Raw genomic sequence first — 20,540 nt, forward strand, 5'->3', positions numbered from 1 at the left:
TCGGGGAGCGAATGTAGGTGCAGGCACAGGGGAGGGAGTGTAGGCGCAGGGTGAGAGTGCAGGCGCAAGAGAGAGACTGCAGGTGCAGTGAGAGAGTGTAGATGCAAGGGAGAGAGTGCAGAGGAGAGAGTGCAGGTGCTGGGGAGAGAGTGTAGGTGCAGGGGGACAATGAGTGCAGACGCAGGGAAGAGAGTGAGTCGGTGCTGGGCGGGTTCTGTGGGGAGAGACGGCAGGATACCCCTGCAGGCAGAGTCCGGGAGGATCGGTGAGCTACTGGCCAGAAGAGTCCCTGCCCAACATCCATGTTCGCAATAAGCACCGCAGTCAGCACTGTAATGCTCGGATGACTGCACACGTCTATCACCTTGCCCACAAGTACGTACCTATGACAGAGAGAGCCGGAGTGGACGGAGCTAGGGAGGAGGGTCACATGGCCGGAAAGAACATAGGAGCTCTGCTGGGCACTGTGCTTCTGCTCCCAGTCTGATGTGAGTGCCTGCTGTGTACTTTCTGTGCCATGTGCCTGCTGCTGGTGATTAGGCAGCTGTTGGCTGAGAGGAGGGGGTTGCCTGCTGCCCAGTGCCATAAAAAGTAAACTATAAACGTACCGTCTCACTGCCCACCGTTGCCGCCTCCCTCCGTGTGCATTGGTACGATACTATTCCATATGAAGCCATGCCCTAATATATTTCACTAAGGGGCGCCAAAATATATATTCACTTACCAAAGTTTTTTTGCTCGTGCCAGCCCTGGGTATATCAGCTGCTCAGCTCCTGCCCTAATCACTTGACATTATGGCTGCGAGTTGTTGCTCTTTACCTGTTGCCTTTAATAATACCAAGTTCTAGGATTATTAACCCATTCATTACCGACTTCTTGCTCATTCCGTAACTGGAGGCTACATAGCCCCTGCAGTGACTATGTGTGTGCCACAAACCGCTATAATGGCTGTAGATACCTTCTGACTATTCACCTTCCAAAATACATCATTTCTTCACACTTAGATGAATGTAATGCAGTGTAATGTAAGTAAGGGGCACTACTGTGTGGTGTAATTTGAATTTGGGGTACTATTGAGTGGCCACGCGCTTTTTTCAGCCTTCGCCATTATAAATATGGGGGGGCGCCAGTCCCTTACTTTGCCAGGGGCGCTCGGACCTCTAGATACACCTCTGCTAGAATGTAATTGGCTGCTATGGACAACACCCTCAGTAGTCATTGTCACAAGGTTTGTTTACACTTTATTTTCCGTTGTGCGTGAAACATATTTCCCGGGTTGTCCCCTGCGATCACCGGATTGGCTGATAACGCTACGGGGCGTGTCACATAGCCCTCTAATGAACACCAGCGCTCTCCACTCAGCGTCAGTCGTGAGCTCAGTTACCACAGAAACGGGGACGAGCCTGAGTCAAGGGGCCGGTCGCGAAGTTTGAGTACAACCAATCAGAATAGAGAGGCTCGAATCTTTTCTGTGGGCGTGGTCGTGCCGTAAGCGCTCGTCACTTATTGGTCGGCGTTGTGCCGCGATTGGCTGCTCCGTCTTGCGGATGAGGCGGGCTCGGCGGCGCCATGTTGAATGCCGTAAGTGACAGTTAGTGAGAAAACTTAGAATAACTATGGAAGGGACAGCGGAGGAAGTGCGCAGGAAGAAGGTACAGGCTGGCCGGGCTAAGGTGAGACATGTACGCTATTGTTACTACATAGACATCGTACAGTGTATGATCTTTCCCCACCTAATCATTACACCCCGTATGTACCCTAACCAGCACTCCTTACCCCTAACCAGTGCTCTCTACCCCAGATGTACCAATAGTCAGTGTACCCTAACCAGGAAAGCCAGTCCCGATTCTCTAACCAGTACCCTCTTACCCCTAGCCAGGGCAACCTGTCTCTAACCAGTACTCTTCCCCCCCCCCCCCACCCAGCCAGTACACACTTCCCCTAACCATTAGAGTCTGTCCCTATCTAGTACTTTCTACCCGAAGACAACCAGCCCCCAACCCCTAACCATTACACCCTACCCAGGGGAGCCTGTCCATAACCAGTATACCCTATCCCTGACCAGTGCTGTCCCTAGCACCAGGTGTGCCCGTCGCTGGCCAGCGCTCTCCCTAACGCCAGGTGTGCCCGTCGCTGGCCAGCGCTCTCCCTAACGCCAGGTGTGCCTGTCGCTGGCCAGCGCTCTCCCTAACGCCAGGTGTGCCCGTCGCTGGCCAGCGCTGTCCCTAGCGCCAGGTGTGCCCGTCCCTGGCCAGCGCTCTCCCTAGCGCCAGGTGTGCCCGTCCCTGGCCAGCGCTCTCCCTAACGCCAGGTGTGCCCGTCCCTGGCCAGCGCTCTCCCTAACGCCAGGTGTGCCCGTCCCTGGCCAGCGCTCTCCCTAACGCCAGGTGTGCCCGTCCCTGGCCAGCGCTCTCCCTAACGCCAGGTGTGCCCGTCCCTGGCCAGCGCTCTCCCTAACGCCAGGTGTGCCCGTCCCTGGCCAGCGCTCTCCCTAACGCCAGGTGTGCCCGTCCCTGGCCAGCGCTCTCCCTAACGCCAGGTGTGCCCGTCCCTGGCCAGCGCTGTCCTTAGCGCCAGGTGTGCCCGTCCCTGGCCAGCGCTCTCCCTAACGCCAGGTGTGCCCGTCCCTGGCCAGCGCTCTCCCTAACGCCAGGTGTGCCCGTCCCTGGCCAGCGCTCTCCCTAACGCCAGGTGTGCCCGTCCCAAACCAGTACACAGTCCTAGAAGAGATTGTTTCTAATTTGTCACACTTCCAGGGGTGGATTGTCCAAAAACATGACCGACCAGAAGTAAATCGTAGATGTTTCATCATTTGATTCATATCCCTACCCCAAATGAACCTGTCCAATACACCCCCTGTCCCAAGAGCCTGTGAATAACCAGTACAATGCCCCCAGCCAATAAACACCACAGGTGTGCCCGTTGCTGGCCAGCGCTCTCCCTAGCGCCAGGTGTGCCCGTTGCTGGCCAGCGCGCTCCCTAGCGCCAGGTGTGCCCGTTGCTGGCCAGCGCGCTCCCTAGCGCCAGGTGTGCCCGTTGCTGGCCAGCGCGCTCCCTAGCGCCAGGTGTGCCCGTCCCAAACCAGTACACAGTCCTAGAAGAGATTGTTTCTAATTTGTCACACTTCCAGGCGTGGACTGTCCAAAAACATGACCGACCAGAAGTAAATCGTAGATGTTTCATCATTTGATTCATATCCCTACCCCAAATTAACCTGCCCAATAAACCCCCTGTCCCAAGAGCCTGTGAATAACCAGCACAATGCCCCCAGGTGGCCGCCCCCTCGCCCCACCCCGCACATATAACTCACCATATACCGGGGGCGGACGGGAGGGGAACATACTTTGGACGCTGCTGGCGGCTCCCAGCAGCGGCTGACAGCGCAGTGTGACCTCTCACGCTGCGCTGGGGACCCGGAAGGAGGAAGCCGGGCAGCGTCTGAGCGTCCTGTGGACGCTCAACGCTGATCCCTCAATCCCCGGGATTGGAGCTTCCAATCCCGGGATTGAATCCTTGCCATTTTTGGCCCTAAATCCCGGGATCCTCCCGATATTGGGATTGGCCACCATAGTGCCAACATGACACGCCAGCTGTTTCATGTCATACTGGGAACATTCTTTATAATTCCACATGCACCTTACCACCATCATCATCTCCTACACAAATAGGTGTCACTGTGTATAAAGATGTCTGGGTGTGTATGTATAGATGTAGGTGCAGTGGTCGAAGTGGAAGTTTTGAAGTGAGGGTATAGAAAAGTGAAGGGTGTAATTACGCGCGCCGGAAAAGGGGGCGTGGTCACTCAAAAGGGTGTGTGTCTTTCAGTGTAGTAGGACCCCTTATACTATCTAGTACTGGTTATACTGGTACTAGACCTTATACTATCTTTATACTACCCCTTATACTATTTAAAACTAGACCTTTCACATTTTAGCACACGGTATGAGCTGAAATTCACATTATGGTGGTATTCCGAGTTGATCGCTCGCTAGCAGTTTTTAGCAGCCGTGCAAACGCTATGCCGCCTCCTACTGGGAGTGTATTTCAGCTTAGCAGAAGTATGAACGAAAGGATCGCAGAGCGGCTACAAAATAATTTTGTGCAGTTTCAGAGTAGCTTCAGACCTACTCAGCGCTTGCGATCACTTCAGACTGTTCAGTTCCTGATTTGACATCACAAACACGCCCTGCGTTCGGTCAGCCACGCCTGCGTTTTTCCTGGCATGCCTGCGTTTTTTCGAACACTCCCTGAAAATGGTCAGTTGACACCCAGAAAAACCCTCTTCCTGTCAGTCACTCTGCGGCCAGCAGTGCGACTGAAAAGCTTCGCTAGACCTTGTGTAAAATCACATCGGCTGTTGTGAAAGTACGTCGTGCGTGCACATTGCGCCGTTTTTTGCATCATCGTTACGCAGCGAACGAATTCAGCTAGCGATCAACTCGGAATGACCCCCTATAGCACACTGAATGAGCCAAAATTCACATTATAGCACACAGGATGAGCCAAAATTCACATTATAGCACACAGGATGAGCCAAAATTCACATTATAGCACACAGGACGAGCCAAAATTCACATTATAGCACACAGGATGAGCCAAAATTCACATTATAGCACACAGGATGAGCCGAAATTCACATTATAGCACACAGAATGAGCCGAAATTCACATTATAGCACACTGAATGAGCCGAAATTCACATTATAGCACACTGAATGAGCCGAAATTCACATTATAGCACACTGAATGAGCCGAAATTCACATTATAGCACAATGTATGAGCCGAAATTCACATTATAGCACAATGTATGAGCCGAAATTCACATTGTAGCACACTGAGCCGAACTTCACATCTATCTATCTATCTTTCTCTATCGTCCTAGTGGATGCTGGGGTTCCTGAAAGGACCATGGGGAATAGCGGCTCCGCAGGAGACAGGGCACAAAAAGTAAAGCTTTAGGATCAGGTGGTGTGCACTGGCTCCTCCCCCTATGACCCTCCTCCAAGCCTCAGTTAGATTTTTGTGCCCGGCCGAGAAGGGTGCAATCTAGGTGGCTCTCCTAAAGAGCTGCTTAGAAAAGTTTAGCTTAGGTTTTTTATTTTACAGTGAGTCCTGCTGGCAACAGGATCACTGCAACGAGGGACTTAGGGGAGAAGAAGTGAACTCACCTGCGTGCAGGATGGATTGGCTTCTTGGCTACTGGACATTAGCTCCAGAGGGACGATCACAGGTACAGCCTGGATGGTCACCGGAGCCTCGCCGCCGGCCCCCTTGCAGATGCTGAAACGAGAAGAGGTCCAGAATCGGCGGCAGAAGACTCCTCAGTCTTCTTAAGGTAGCGCACAGCACTGCAGCTGTGCGCCATTTTCCTCTCAGCACACTTCACACGGCAGTCACTGAGGGTGCAGGGCGCTGGGAGGGGGGCGCCCTGGGAGGCAAATGAAAACCTTTTTTGGCTAAAAATACCTCACATATAGCCTCCGGGGGCTATATGGAGATATTTAACCCCTGCCAGAATCCGTTAAGAGCGGGAGACGAGGCCGCCGAAAAAGGGGCGGGGCCTATCTCCTCAGCACACAGCGCCATTTTCCCTCACAGAAAGGCTGGAGGGAAGGCTCCCAGGCTCTCCCCTGCACTGCACTACAGAAACAGGGTTAAAACAGAGAGGGGGGGCACTAATTTGGCGTTAGAAATATATAAAAAAGATGCTATAAGGGAAAACACTTATATAAGGTTGTCCCTATATAATTATAGCGTTTTTGGTGTGTGCTGGCAAACTCTCCCTCTGTCTCTCCAAAGGGCTAGTAGGTCCTGTCCTCTATCAGAGCATTCCCTGTGTGTGTGCTGTGTGTCGGTACGTGTGTGTCGACATGTATGAGGACGATGTTGGTGAGGAGGCGGAGCAATTGCCTGTAATGGTGATGTCACTCTCTAGGGAGTCGACACCGGAATGGATGGCTTATTTAGGGAATTACGTGATAATGTCAACACGCGCCAAGGTCGGTTGACGACATGAGACGGCCGACAAACAATTAGTACCGGTCCAGACGTCTCAAAAACACCGTCAGGGGTTTTAAAACGCCCGTTTACTTTAGTCGGTCGACACAGACACAGACAGGGACACTGAATCCAGTGTCGACGGTGAATAAACAAACGTATTCCTTATTAGGGCCACACGTTAAGGGCAATGAAGGAGGTGTTACATATTTCTGATACTACAAGTACCACAAAAGAGGGTATTATGTGGGATGTGAAAAAACTACCGTAGTTTTTCCTGAATCAGATAAATTAAATGAAGTGTGTGATGATGCGTGGGTTCCCCCCGATAGAAAATATGGGCGGTATACCCTTTCCCGCCAGAAGTTAGGGCGCGTTGGGAAACACCCCTTAGGGTGGATAAGGCGCTCACACGCTTATCAGAACAAGTGGCGGTACCGTCTATAGATAGGGCCGTCCTCAAGGAGCCAGCTGACAGGAGGCTGGAAAAATATCATAAAAAGTATATACACACATACTGGTGTTATACTGCGACCAGCGATCGCCTCAGCCTGGATGTGCAGAGCTGGGGTGGCTTGGTCGGATTCCCTGACTAAAAATATTGATACCCTTGACAGGGACAGTATTTTATTGACTATAGAGCATTTAAAGGATGTATTTCTATATATGCGAGATGCACAGAGGGATATTTGCACTCTGGCATCAAGAGTAAGTGCGATGTCCATATCTGCCAGAAGATGTTTATGGACACGACAGTGGTCAGGTGATGCAGATTCCAAACGACACAAAGGTGTATTGCCGTATAAAGGAAGAGGAGTTATTTGGGGTCGGTCCATCGGACCTGGTGGCCACGGCAACTGCTGGAAAATCCACCGTTTTTACCCTAAGTCACATCTCTGCAGAAAAAGACACCGTCTTTTCAGCTTCAGTCCTTTCGTCCCTATAAGAGTCATATCTGCCCAGGGATAGAGGAAAGGGAAGAAGACTGCAGCAGGCAGCCCATTCCCAGGAACAGAAGCGTTCCACCGCTTCTGACAAGCTCTCAGCATGACGCTGAGACCGTACAGGACCCCTGGATCCTACAAGTAGTATCCCAGGGGTACAGTTTGGAATGTCGAGACGTTTCCCCTGCGCAGGCTCCTGAAGTCTGCTTTACCAAGGTCTCCCTCCGACAAGGAGGCAGTATGGGAAAAAATTCACGAGCTGTATTCCCAGCAGGTGATAATTAAATTACCCCTCCTACAACAAGAAAAGGGGTATTATTCCACACTATATTGTGGTACTGAAGCCAGAAGGCTAGGTGAGACCTATTCTAAATCTAAAAAAAAAAAAAAAAAAAAAAAAATTTGAACACTTACAAAGGTTCAAATCAAGATGGAGTCACTCAGAGCAGTGATAACGAACCGGGCCATGTCCCAAATTTGCCCTTATCACTAAGGGTACCTCAGGTTCGTGGTACAGAACTGTCACTATCAGTTTCAGACGCTGCCGTTTGGATTGTCTACGGCACCCCGGGTCTTTACCAAGGTAATGGCCGAAATGATGGTTCTTCTTCGAAGAAAAGGCGTCTTAATTATCCCTTACTTGGACGATCTCCTGATAAGGGCAAAGTCCAGGGAACAGTTGGAGGTCGGAGTAGCACTATCTCGGATACTGTTACAACAGCAGGGGTGGATTCTAAATATTCCAAAATCGCAGCTGATCCCGACAACAAGTCTCCTGTGCTTAGGGATGATTCTGGACACAGCTCAGAAAAAGGTGTTTCTCCCGGAAGAGAAACCCAGGGAGTTATCCGAGCTAGTCAGGAACCTCCTAAAATCAGTGCATCATTGCACAAGGGCCATGGTAAAAAAATGGTGACTTCCTTCGAAGCAATTCCAGTCGGCAGATTTCATGCAAGAACTTTTCAGTGGGATCTGCTGGACAAATGGTCCGGATCGCATCTTCAGATGCATCAGCGGATAACCCTATATCCAAGGACAAGGGTGTCTCTCCTGTGGTGGTTACAGAGTGCTCATCTTCTAGAGGGCCGCAGATTCGGCATTCAGTTTTGGATGTTGGTGACCACGGAGGCCAGCCCGAGAGGCTGGGGAGCAGTCACACAAGGAAAAAATTTCCAGGGAGTGTGATCAAGTCTGGAGACTTTTCTCCACATAAATATAGCTAAAGGTAAATTTATAATGCTCTAAGCTTAGCAAGACCTCTGCTTCAAGGTCAGCCGGTATTGATCCAGTGGGATAAAACATCACGGCAGTCGCCCACGTAAATAGACAGGGCGGCACAAGAAGCAGGAGGGCAGTGGCAAAAACTGGAAGGACTTTTCGCTGGGCGGAAAATCATGTGATAGCACTGTCAGCAGTGTTTCATTCCGGGAATGGAAACTGGGAAGCAGACTTCCTCAGTAGGCACGACCTCCACCCGGCAGAGTGGGAACTTCATGGGGAAGTTTTCCACATAATTGTAAACCGTTGGGAATTACCAAAGGTGGACATGATGGCGTCCCGTCTGAACAAAAAACGGGACAGGTATTGCGCCAGGTTAAGAGACCCTCAGGCAATAGCTGTGGACGTTCTGGTAACACCGTGGGTGTACCAGTCGGTGTATGTGTTCCATCCTCTGCTTTTCATACCTAAGGTACTGAGAATTATAAGACGTAGAGGAGTAAGAACTATACTCATGGCTCCGGATTGGCCAAGAAGGACTTGGTACCCGGAACTTCAAGAGATGCTCACAGAGGACTTATGGCCTCTGCCGCTAAGAAGGGACTTGTTTCAGCAAGTACCATGTCTGTTCCAAGACTTACCGCAGCTGCGTTTGACGGCATGGCGGTGGAACGCCGGATCCTAAGGGAAAAGGCATTCAGGAAGAGGTCATTCCTACCCTGGTCAAAGCCAGAAAGGAGGTGACCGCACAACATTATCACCACATGTGGCGAAAATATGTTGCGTGGTGTGAGGCCAGGAAGGCCCCACGAAGAAATTTCAACTCGGTCGATTCCTGCATTTCTTGCAAACAGGAGTGTCTATGGGCCTCAAATTGGGGTCCATTAAGGTTCAAATTTCGGCCCTGTCGATTTTTCTTCCAGAAAGAATTGGCTTCAGTTCCTGAAGTCCAGAAGTTTGTCAAGGGAGTATTGCATATACAACCCCCTTTTGTGCCTCCAGTGGCACTGTGGGATCTCAACGTAGTTCTGGGATTCCTCAAAACACATTGGTTTGAAACCAGTCAAATCTGTGGATTTGAAGCATCTCACATGAAAAGTGAACATGCTCTTGGACCTGGCCTGGACCAGGCGAGTGTCAAATTGGTGTTTTTTTTCTCAAAAAAGCCCATATCTGTTTGTCCATTCGGACAGGGCAGAGCTGCGGACTCGTCCCCAGTTCTCTCCCTAAGGTGGTGTCAGTGTTTCACCTGAACCAGCTTATTGTGGTGTCTTGCGCCTACTAGGGACTTGGAGGACTCCAAGTTGCTAGATGTGGTCAGGGCCCTGAAAATATAGGTTCCAGGACGGCTGGAGTCAGGAAAACTGACTTGCTGTTATCCTGTATGCACCCAACAAACTGGGTGCTCTTGCTTTTAAGCAGACTTTTGCTAGTTGGATGTGTAATACAATTCAGCTTGCACATTCTGTGGCAGGCCTGCCACAGCCAAAATATGTAAATGCCCATTCCACAAGGAAGGTGGGCTCATCTTGGGCGGCTGCCCGAGGGGTCTCGGCTTTACAACTTTGCCGAGCGGCTATTTAGTCAGGGGCAAACACGTTTGTAAAATCCTACAAATTTGATACCCTGGCTAAGGAGGACCTGGAGTTCTCTCATTCGGTGCTGCAGAGTCATCCGCACTCTCCCGCCCGTTTGGGTGCTTTGGTATAATCCCCATGGTCCTTTCAGGAACCCCAGCATCCACTAGGACGATAGAGAAAATAAGAATTTACTTACCGATAATTCTATTTCTCGGAGTCCGTAGTGGATGCTGGGCGCCCATCCCAAGTGCGGATTATCTGCATTACTTGTACATAGTTACAAAAATCGGGTTATTATTGTTGTGAGCCATCCTTTCAGAGGCTCCGCTGTTATCATACTGTTAACTGGGTTCAGATCACAGGTTGTACAGTGTGATTGGTGTGGCTGGTATGAGTCTTACCCGGGATTCATAAATCCTTCCTTATTGTGTACGCTCGTCCGGGCACAGTACCTAACTGAGGCTTGGAGGAGGGTCATAGGGGGAGGAGCCAGTGCACACCACCTGATCCTAAAGCTTTACTTTTTGTGCCCTGTCTCCTGCGGAGCCGCTATTCCCCATGGTCCTTTCAGGAACCCCAGCATCCACTACGGACTCCGAGAAATAGAATTATCGGTAAGTAAATTCTTATCTATCTATCTATCTATCTATCTATCTATCTATCTATCTATCTATCTATCTATCTCTGTGTGTACCGGAAATTTTTGTTGTGACCACCCTGGCAGACTTGTATACCTCTATAATTGTCCTTATTCCGAATTTATGCACTATGGAACTATGTGAACGTCTTTTGACTGCAACAACAGTAGCGGGGGCGACTTGCCTCTGCTTTGTGTATACCCCCCCCTATTCTATGCCTCTCTTTTTGTATACCTCCCCCTATTCTATGCCTCTCTTCGTGTATAGTATACCCCCCCTTCTATGCCTCTTTGTGGTGTATAGTATACCCCCCCTCCCCCTATTCTATGCCTCTCTTTGTTTATAGTGTTATAGTATACCCCTCTACCCCTATTCTATGCCTCTCTTTGTTTATAGTATTATAGTATACCCCTCTACCCCTATTCTATGCCTCTCTTTGTTTATAGTATACCCCTCTACCTCTATTCTATGCTTCTCTTAGGCATAGGGGTAAGGGGGGGGTATACTATACTATAAACAAAGAGCGGCATAGAATAGGGTTAGAGGGGTATACTATAATACTATAAACAAAGCGAGGCCTAGAATAGGAAGAGGGGGGGTAGTCTCTTTGTGTGTCACTGTCTAGTGTCCCCCCACTTCCCCCTCCTCACCTCTCAGCGGCAGGCAGAAGCTCAGGGAGCGTGACGCTGGCATCTCGGTCACGCTCCTGGCAGCAGCCCTAGCAAGGAGGGAGGCTAGGAGCTGCTGCAGTAACGCCGCCGAGCACCGCAGCGGGAATTGCTTGGCGGCGAAACGTGCAGGCAGTGGTGGCGGCTGTGGGTGGAATCGATGTCCTGGACGGCGACGCGGGCGCCCCCCTTAGCTGTGCCTGTCACGGCGCCCAGGGCACGTGCCCTGCTTGCCCTACCCTAGTTACGCCTCTGGGTGGGGGCAAGACTCCGGCTGTTCAGCCATGTCTGGGTGTCGTCTGGCCTGGACCCCTGGGTCCTGGATATAGTGTCCAGGGGGTACAGACTGGAGTTCCAATATCCCCCACCTCGCTGTTTCTTCAAGTCAGGCTTGCCAGCTCTGCTGGCGGACAGGACAATTCTTCTGGAGGCCATCAGAAAATTGATGGTGTCAGAGGTCATTGTTCCAGTTCCACCTCAACAGTGGAACAAGGGTTATTATTCGAACCTTTTGTAGTACCAAAACCGGATGCTTCGGTACGACCTAGTCTAAACTTAAAGTCTTTGAACCCTTATCTCAGGGAGTTCAAATTCAAGATGGAATCTCTGAGAGCTGTCATCTCAGGACTGACGGAGGGGGAGTTCCTGGTGTCGCTGGACATCATGGATGCTTACCTCCACATTCCCATTTGGTCGACGCATCAGGCATACCTCAGGTTTGCACTGTTGGACGATCACTATCAGATCCAGGCGGTAAGTGTTTATGCTTACCCGAATCGTCAGCTCTGTCGATGCGACTGCAAACCTGCTGCAAAGTCGACTAGGTGTGTGCCAAGCATAACTATTCCTGTTTGGTTTTAACCCTTTTTTCCTAATTACTTCTGCATTATGATTTTATTATATCATTCATATAGTGCCAGTCATGTAATCAAGCATTTTACAGATAATTTGCAATAATTCACAACATCTCCTGCCCCAGATACAGAACCTATGGGGTCCATTTTTGTCAGAAGATAAACTACCAGGATGTTTTCTGCACTGCGGGATGAAACCAACAGAAACCCCACACAGATAGAGCCGTGGTCACAATCTAATCCATGACCCCAGCACTGCAAGGCTCCAGTGCTAACTATCTGTTGCTCCATGATATTTGTTATGTTTGGATACATCGGTAGCACATCATCTCTCCCAGGAAACGTCAAAAGTCCATGCGGAAGAAGTCATTGCGTTACACTAGTAATCTAAATTTTTAGATTTTGCATGTGTACGTAATTATGATCTGTTTCCAAATCTCAAGTGCAGTTTTTAGTTTAGTTGTAGCCTACTGGAAATGTCCCTAATTTTTAGAAACCTAGCATGACAAAGATCATGCAGCAACACTATGAGGTCATGGGTTCAGTTCTGAACAGGGATTCTATCTGTGTGGAGTTTCTGTGAGTTTTTCTTCCCACAGACAAAAAAACAAACAAAAAAAACCCAAAACATTTTTGAATGCATTATGACAAAGGGTCATCGGGGTGACTTGAGATTCTGAGCATCGTGTCTAATACATATTAACCCCTCCTTTTTGTTTATGTAATGTTATTTTAATAGCATGTGTAACATTATTTCTGCAGCGGAGTACACTGAGACTCCACAGGGAATAACATCGGGGTGTAGAGTTGGATCTTGATCCGAGGCACCAACAGGCTAAACCTTTGACTGTTCCCAGGATGCATTGCATGGCCTCCTCTAAACCCCGCCCATGCACAGGAGCTCAGTTTGTAAGTTGGCGCCTGCATAGCAGGTCACTTAACAGGGGGGCTGCGCTAGGCAGCCCTGAAAAGAGCTTTTTTAGAAGACTTCAAGAGCCATTATGACATGCTGTGCTGCGGCTCTATCACCTCCCTAGCAGCGCTGCAAACTCCCGCAGTCGGGTTCCCGGGTACTTGCAGCGGAGGTCCACCGGCATACCGCCGCTGACGCTCTCCAGGATCGCGTGGCTGCACATCAGGGAGGAGGTAAGGGGTCCCCCAGGTGGGACCCGCCGGTAAATCGCGGTACCAGGAGACGGACTGCGCCGCTGGCATGGACACTCTACTGCACAGGTACCCCACTTTCTCTATCGTCCTAGTGGATGCTGGGGTTCCTGAAAGGACCATGGGGAATAGCAGCTCCGCAGGAGACAGGGCACAAAAGTTAAGCTTTAGGATCAGGTGGTGTGCACTGGCTCCTCCCCCTATGACCCTCCTCCAAGCCTCAGTTAGGTTTTTGTGCCCGGCCGAGAAGGGTGCAATCTAGGTGGCTCTCCTAAAGAGCTGCTTAGAAAAGTTTAGTTTAGGTTTTTTATTTTACAGTGAGTCCTGCTGGCAACAGGATCACTGCATCGAGGGACTTAGGGGAGAAGAAGTGAACTCACCTGCGTGCAGGATGGATTGGCTTCTTAGGCTACTGGACATTAGCTCCAGAGGGACGATCACAGGTACAGCCTGGATGGGTCACCGGAGCCGCGCCGCCGGCCCCCTTGCAGATGCTGAAAAGAGAAGAAGGTCCAGAATCGGCGGCAGAAGACTCCTCAGTCTTCTTAAGGTAGCGCACAGCACTGCAGCTGTGCGCCATTGCTCTCAGCACACTTCACACGGCAGTCACTGAGGGTGCAGGGCGCTGGGGGGGGGGGCGCCCTGGGCAGCAATGGAAACCTGTTATTTGGCAAAAAATACCTCACATATAGCCTCCGGGGGCTATATGGAGATATTTAACCCCTGCCAGAATCCGTTGAAGAGCGGGAGACGAGCCCACCGAAAAAGGGGCGGGGCCTATCTCCTCAGCACACAGCGCCATTTTCCCTCACAGAAAGGCTGGAGGGAAGGCTCCCAGGCTCTCCCCTGCACTGCACTACAGAAACAGGGTTAAAACAGAGAGGGGGGGCATTAATTTGGCGTTAGAAATATATATAAAGATGCTATAAGGGAAAACACTTATATAAGGTTGTCCCTATATAATTATAGCGTTTTTGGTGTGTGCTGGCAAACTCTCCCTCTGTCTCTCCAAAGGGCTAGTGGGTCCTGTCCTCTATCAGAGCATTCCCTGTGTGTGTGCTGTGTGTCGGTACGTGTGTGTCGACATGTATGAGGACGATGTTGGTGAGGAGGCGGAGCAATTGCCTGTAATGGTGATGTCACTCTCTAGGGAGTCGACACCGGAATGGATGGCTTATTTAGGGAATTACGTGATAATGTCAACACGCTGCAAGGTCGGTTGACGACATGAGACGGCCGACAAACAATTAGTACCGGTCCAGACGTCTCAAAAACACCGTCAGGGGTTTAAAACGCCCGTTTACCTTAGTCGGTCGACACAGACACGGACACTGAATCCAGTGTCGACGGTGAATAAACAAACGTATTCCTCATTAGGGCCACACGTTAAGGGCAATGAAGGAGTTGTTACATATTTCTGATACTACAAGTACCACAAAGATGGGTATTATGTGGGAGTGAAAAAACTACCGTAGTTTTTCCTGAATCAGATAAAATAAAATGAAGTGTGTGATGAGGCGTGGGTTTACCCCGATAGCAAATATTGGCGTTATACCTTTTCCCGCCAGAAGGTAGGGCGCGTTGGGAAACACCCCTTAGGGTGGATAAGGCGCTCACACGCTTATCATGTGGCGTTACCGTCTCCAGATACGGCCGCCCTCAAGGAGCCAGCTGATATGAAGCTGGAGTAATATCCTAAAAAGTATATACACACATACGGTGGTTATACTGCGACCAGCGATCGTCTCAGCCTGGAAATGCAGTGCTGGGTTGGCTTGGTCGGATTCCCTGACTGAAAATATTTTAGTGATATAGAGCATTTAATAGGATGCAGTCTATATATATATATATATATATATATATATATATATATATAATATATATATATATATAATATATATAATATATATTTCTCTGACGTCCTAGTGGATGCTGGGACTCCGTAAGGACCATGGGGATAGCGGCTCCGCAGGAGACAGGGCACAAAATAAAAGCTTAAGGATCAGGTGGTGTGCACTGGCTCCTCCCCCTATGACCCTCCTCCAAGCCCCAGTTAGATTTTTGTGCCCGGCCGAGAAGGGTGCAATCTAGGTGGCTCTCCTGAGCTGCTTAGAATAAAAGTTTAGTTAGGTTTTTTTTTTATTTTCAGTGAGTCCTGCTGGCAACAGGCTCACTGCATCGTGGGACTAAGGGGAGAAGAAACGGACTCACCTGAGTGCAGAGTGGATCGGGTTTCTTAGGCTACTGGACACTAGCTCCAGAGGGACGATCACAGGTTCAGCCTGGATGGGTCACCGGAGCCGCGCCGCCGTCCCCCTTACAGAGCCAGAAGAGACGAAGAGGTCCGGTGAAATCGGCGGCAGAAGACATCCTGTCTTCAGACTAAGGTAGCGCACAGCACCGCAGCTGTGCGCCATTGCTCTCAGCACACTTCACACTCCGGTCACTGAGGGTGCAGGGCGCTGGGGGGGGGAGCGCCCTGAGACGCAATATAACAGAATACCTTAGGTGGCAAAACAGAATACATCACATATAGCTCCGGGGCTATATGGATGTATTTTAATCCCCTGCCATTTTACACAAAAAAGCGGGAGATAAGGACGTCGTGAAGGGGCGGAGCCTATCTCCTCAGCACACAAGCGCCATTTTCCCTCACAGCTCCGCTGGAAGGACGGCTCCCTGACTCTCCCCTGCAGTCCTGCTTCAGAATCAGGGTAAAAAAGAGAAGGGGGGGGCATTTTTGGCAGCAAATAACGATAATAACAGCAGCTATAAGGGAATAACACTTATATAAGGTTATCCCTGTGTATATATATATATATATATATATATATATATATATAGCGCTGGGTGTGTGCTGGCAGACTCCCTCTGTCTCTCCAAAGGGCTAAGTGGGGTCCTGTCCTCTATCAGAGCATTCCCGGTGTGTGTGTGCTGTGTGTCGGTACGCGTGTGTCGACATGTATGAGGAGGAAAATTATGTGGAGGCGGAGCAGTTGCCTGTGTTGGTGATGTCACCCCCTAGGGAGTCGACACCTGACTGGATGATTGTATTTAAACAATTAAGTGATAATGTCAGCAATTTGCAAAAAACTGTTGACGACATGAGACAGCCGGCAAATCAATTAGTGCCTGTCCAGGCGTCTCAGACACCGTCAGGGGCGCTAAAACGCCCGTTACCTCAGTGGGTCGACACAGACCCTGACACAGATACTGAGTCTAGTGTCGACGGTGACGAGACAAACGTAATGTCCAGTAGGGCCACACGTTACATGATCACGGCAATGAGAGGCATTGAACCTTTCTGACACTACAAGTACCACAAAGAAGGGTATTATGTGGGGTGAGAAAAAACTACCAATATTTTTTCCTGAGTCAGAGGAAATAAATGAGGTGTGTGAAAAAGCGTGGGTTTCCCCCGATAAAAAACAGCTAATTTCTAAAAAATTATTAGCATTATATCCTTTCCCGCCAGAGGTTAGGGTGCGTTGGGAAACACCCCCTAGGGTAGATAAGGCGCTCACACGTTTATCAAAACAAGTAGCGTTACGGTCTCCTGATACGGCTACCCTAAAAGAACCAGCTGATAGAAGGCTGGAAAATATCCTAAAAAGTATATACACACATACTGGTGTTATACTGCGACCAGCAATCGCCTCAGCCTGGATGTGCAGTGCTGGAGTCGCATGGTCGGATTCCCTGACCGAGAATATTGATACCCTGGATAGGGACAATATTTTGTTAACTATAGAACATTTAAAGGATGCATTACTATATATGCGTGATGCACAGAGGGATATTTGCACCCTGGCATCAAGAGTAAGTGCTATGTCCATCTCTGCCAGAAGAGCGTTATGGACGCGACAGTGGTCAGGGGATGCGGATTCCAAACGGCACATGGAAGTATTGCCGTATAAAGGGGAGGAGTTATTTGGGGCTGGTCTATCGGACCTGGTGGCCACGGCAACGGCTGGAAAATCCACCTTTTTACCCCAGGTCACTCCACATCAGCAGAAAAAGACACCGTCTTTTCAAACTCAGTCCTTTCGTTCCCATAAGTACAAGCGAGCAAAAGGCCACTCTTTTCTGCCCCGGGGCAGAGGAAGAGGAACAAGACTGCACCATGCAGCCGCTTCACAGGAGCAGAAGCCCTCCCCTGCTTCTGCCAAGTCTTCAGCATGACGCTGGGGCTTTACAAGCAGACTCAGATATGGTGGGGGCCCGTCTCAAGAATTTCAACGCGCAGTGGGCTCACTCGCAAGTGGATCCCTGGATTCTACAGGTAGTATCGCAGGGGTACAAACTGGAATTCGAGGCGTTTCCCCCTCGTCGTTTCCTGAAGTCTGCTTTACCAAAGTCTCCCTCCGACAGGGAGGCAGTTTTGGAAGCCATTCACAAGCTGTATTCCCAGCAGGTGATGATCAAGGTACCCCTCCTGCAACAAGGAAAGGGGTATTATTCCACGCTGTTTGTGGTACCGAAGCCGGACGGCTCGGTGAGACCAATTTTAAATCTGAAATCCTTTGAACACTTACATAAAAAGGTTCAAATTCAAGATGGAGTCACTCAGAGCAGTGATAGCAAACCTGGAAGAAGGGGACTATATGGTGTCTCTGGACATCAAAGATGCTTATCTCCACGTCCCGATATACCCTTCTCACCAAGGGTACCTCAGGTTTGTAGTACAAAACTGTCATTATCAGTTTCAGACGCTGCCGTTTGGATTGTCCACGGCACCTCGGGTCTTTACCAAGGTAATGGCCGAAATGATGATTCTTCTACGAAGAAAAGGCATTTTAATTATCCCTTACTTGGACGATCTCCTGATAAGGGCAAGATCCAGGGAACAGTTAGAAGTCGGAGTAGCACTATCTCAGGTAGTGTTACGTCAGCACGGGTGGATTCTAAATATTCCAAAATCGCAGCTGATTCCAACGACACGTCTACTGTTCCTAGGAATGATTCTGGACACAGTCCAGAAGAAGGTGTTTCTCCCGGAGGAGAAGGCCAGGGAGTTATCCGAGCTAGTCAGGAACCTCCTAAAACCAGGACAGGTCTCAGTGCATCAGTGCACGAGGGTCCTGGGGAAAATGGTGGCTTCTTACGAAGCGATTCCATTCGGAAGATTCCATGCAAGAACATTTCAGTGGGATCTACTGGACAAATGGTCCGGATCGCATCTGCAGATGCATCAGCGGATAACCCTGTCGCCAAGGACAAGGGTGTCTCTCCTGTGGTGGCTGCAGAGTGCTCATCTACTAGAGGGCCGCAGATTTGGCATTCAGGATTGGATCCTGGTAACCACGGATGCCAGCCTGAGAGGCTGGGGAGCAGTCACACAGGGAAGGAATTTCCAGGGCCTGTGGTCAAGCTTGGAAACGTCTCTTCATATAAACATTCTGGAACTAAGGGCCATTTACAATGCCCTAAGTCAAGCAAAACCTCTGCTTCAGGGTCAGGCGGTGTTGATCCAATCGGACAACATCACGTCAGTCGCCCACGTAAACAGACAGGGCGGCACGAGAAGCAGGAGGGCAATGGCAGAAGCTGCAAGGATTCTTCGCTGGGCGGAAAATCATGTGATAGCACTGTCAGCAGTATTCATTCCGGGAGTGGACAACTGGGAAGCAGACTTCCTCAGCAGACACGACCTTCACCCGGGAGAGTGGGGACTTCACCCAGAAGTCTTCCACCTGATTGTAAACCGTTGGGAAAAACCAAAGGTGGACATGATGGCGTCACGTCTAAACAAAAAACTGGACAGATATTGCGCCAGGTCAAGGGACCCTCAGGCAATAGCAGTGGACGCTCTGGTAACGCCGTGGGTGTACCAGTCAGTGTATGTGTTCCCTCCTCTGCCTCTCATACCAAAAGTACTGAGAATCATAAGAAGGAGAGGAGTAAGAACTATACTCGTGGTTCCGGATTGGCCAAGACGGACTTGGTACCCGGAACTTCAAGAGATGCTCACGGACGAACCGTGGCCTCTACCTCTAAGAAAGGACCTGCTACTGCAGGGGCCTTGTCTGTTCCAGGACTTACCGCGGCTGCGTTTGACGGCATGGCGGTTGAACGCCGGATCCTGAGGGAAAAAGGCATTCCAGAAGAAGTCATCCCTACTCTGGTCAAAGCCAGGAAGGACGTAACCGCAAAACATTATCACCGTATTTGGCGTAAATATGTTGCGTGGTGTGAGGCCAAGAAGGCCCCTACAGAGGAATTTCAACTGGGTCGTTTCCTTCATTTCCTGCAAACAGGACTGTCTATGGGCCTAAAATTAGGGTCCATTAAGGTTCAAATTTCGGCCCTGTCGATTTTCTTCCAGAAAGAACTGGCTTCAGTACCTGAAGTTCAGACATTTGTAAAAGGGGTGCTGCACATACAGCCTCCTTTTGTGCCTCCAGTGGCACCTTGGGATCTCAATGTGGTGTTGAGTTTTCTAAAGTCACATTGGTTTGAACCACTTTCCACTGTGGACTTAAAATATCTCACATGGAAGGTGTCGATGCTGTTAGCCTTGGCTTCAGCCAGGCGTGTGTCAGAATTGGCGGCTTTATCATATAAAAGCCCTTACTTAATTTTTCATTCTGACAGGGCGGAATTGAGGACTCGTCCTCAATTTCTACCTAAGGTGGTTTCTGCATTTCACATGAACCAACCTATTGTGGTACCTGCGGCTACCAGGGACTTAGAGGACTCTAAGTTGCTTGACGTTGTCAGGGCCTTGAAAATATATGTTTCCAGGACGGCTAGAGTCAGAAAATCTGACTCGCTGTTTATCCTGTATGCACCCAACAAGCTGGGTGCTCCTGCTTCTAAGCAGACGATTGCTCGTTGGATTTGTAGTACAATTCAGCTTGCACATTCTGTGGCAGGATCAGTAAAAGCCCATTCCACAAGGAAAGTGGGCTCATCTTGGGCGGCTGCCCGAGGGGTCTCGGCTTTACAACTTTGCCGAGCAGCTACTTGGTCAGGGGCAAACACGTTTGCTAAATTCTACAAATTTGATACCCTGGCTGAGGAGGACCTGGAGTTCTCTCATTCGGTGCTGCAGAGTCATCCGCACTCTCCCGCCCGTTTGGGAGCTTTGGTATAATCCCCATGGTCCTTACGGAGTCCCAGCATCCACTAGGACGTCAGAGAAAATAAGATTTTACTTACCGATAAATCTATTTCTCGTAGTCCGTAGTGGATGCTGGGCGCCCATCCCTAGTGCGGATTGTCTGCAATACTTGTATATAGTTATTGTTACAAAGATTCGGGTTATTATTGTTGTGAGCCATCTTTTCAGAGGCTCCTTTGCGTTTATCATACTGTTAACTGGGTTCAGATCACAAGTTGTACGGTGTGATTGGTGTGGCTGGTATGAGTCTTACCCGGGATTCAATATCCTTCCTTATTATGTACGCTCGTCCGGGCACAGTATCCTAACTGAGGCTTGGAGGAGGGTCATAGGGGGAGGAGCCAGTGCACACCA

At 49.8% G+C, this 20,540-nt stretch overlaps 1 protein-coding gene across 1 annotated transcript in view; it reads left to right on the forward strand.

The window, feature by feature from the left end:
• Positions 1-1,351: 1,351 nt before the first annotated feature.
• PCNT (pericentrin) overlaps positions 1,352-20,540 on the forward strand; it is a 474,261-nt gene continuing 455,072 nt past the window's right edge. The window contains exon 1 of the mRNA XM_063933256.1: positions 1,352-1,673. Within this exon, the coding sequence (XP_063789326.1) occupies positions 1,617-1,673 (57 nt within the window). The 5' untranslated portion in view covers positions 1,352-1,616. The remainder of the gene's footprint in view (positions 1,674-20,540) is intronic.

The sequence above is a fragment of the Pseudophryne corroboree genome, chromosome 7, assembly GCF_028390025.1.
Source record: "Pseudophryne corroboree isolate aPseCor3 chromosome 7, aPseCor3.hap2, whole genome shotgun sequence".
NCBI classification, from domain to species: Eukaryota; Metazoa; Chordata; class Amphibia; order Anura; family Myobatrachidae; genus Pseudophryne; species Pseudophryne corroboree.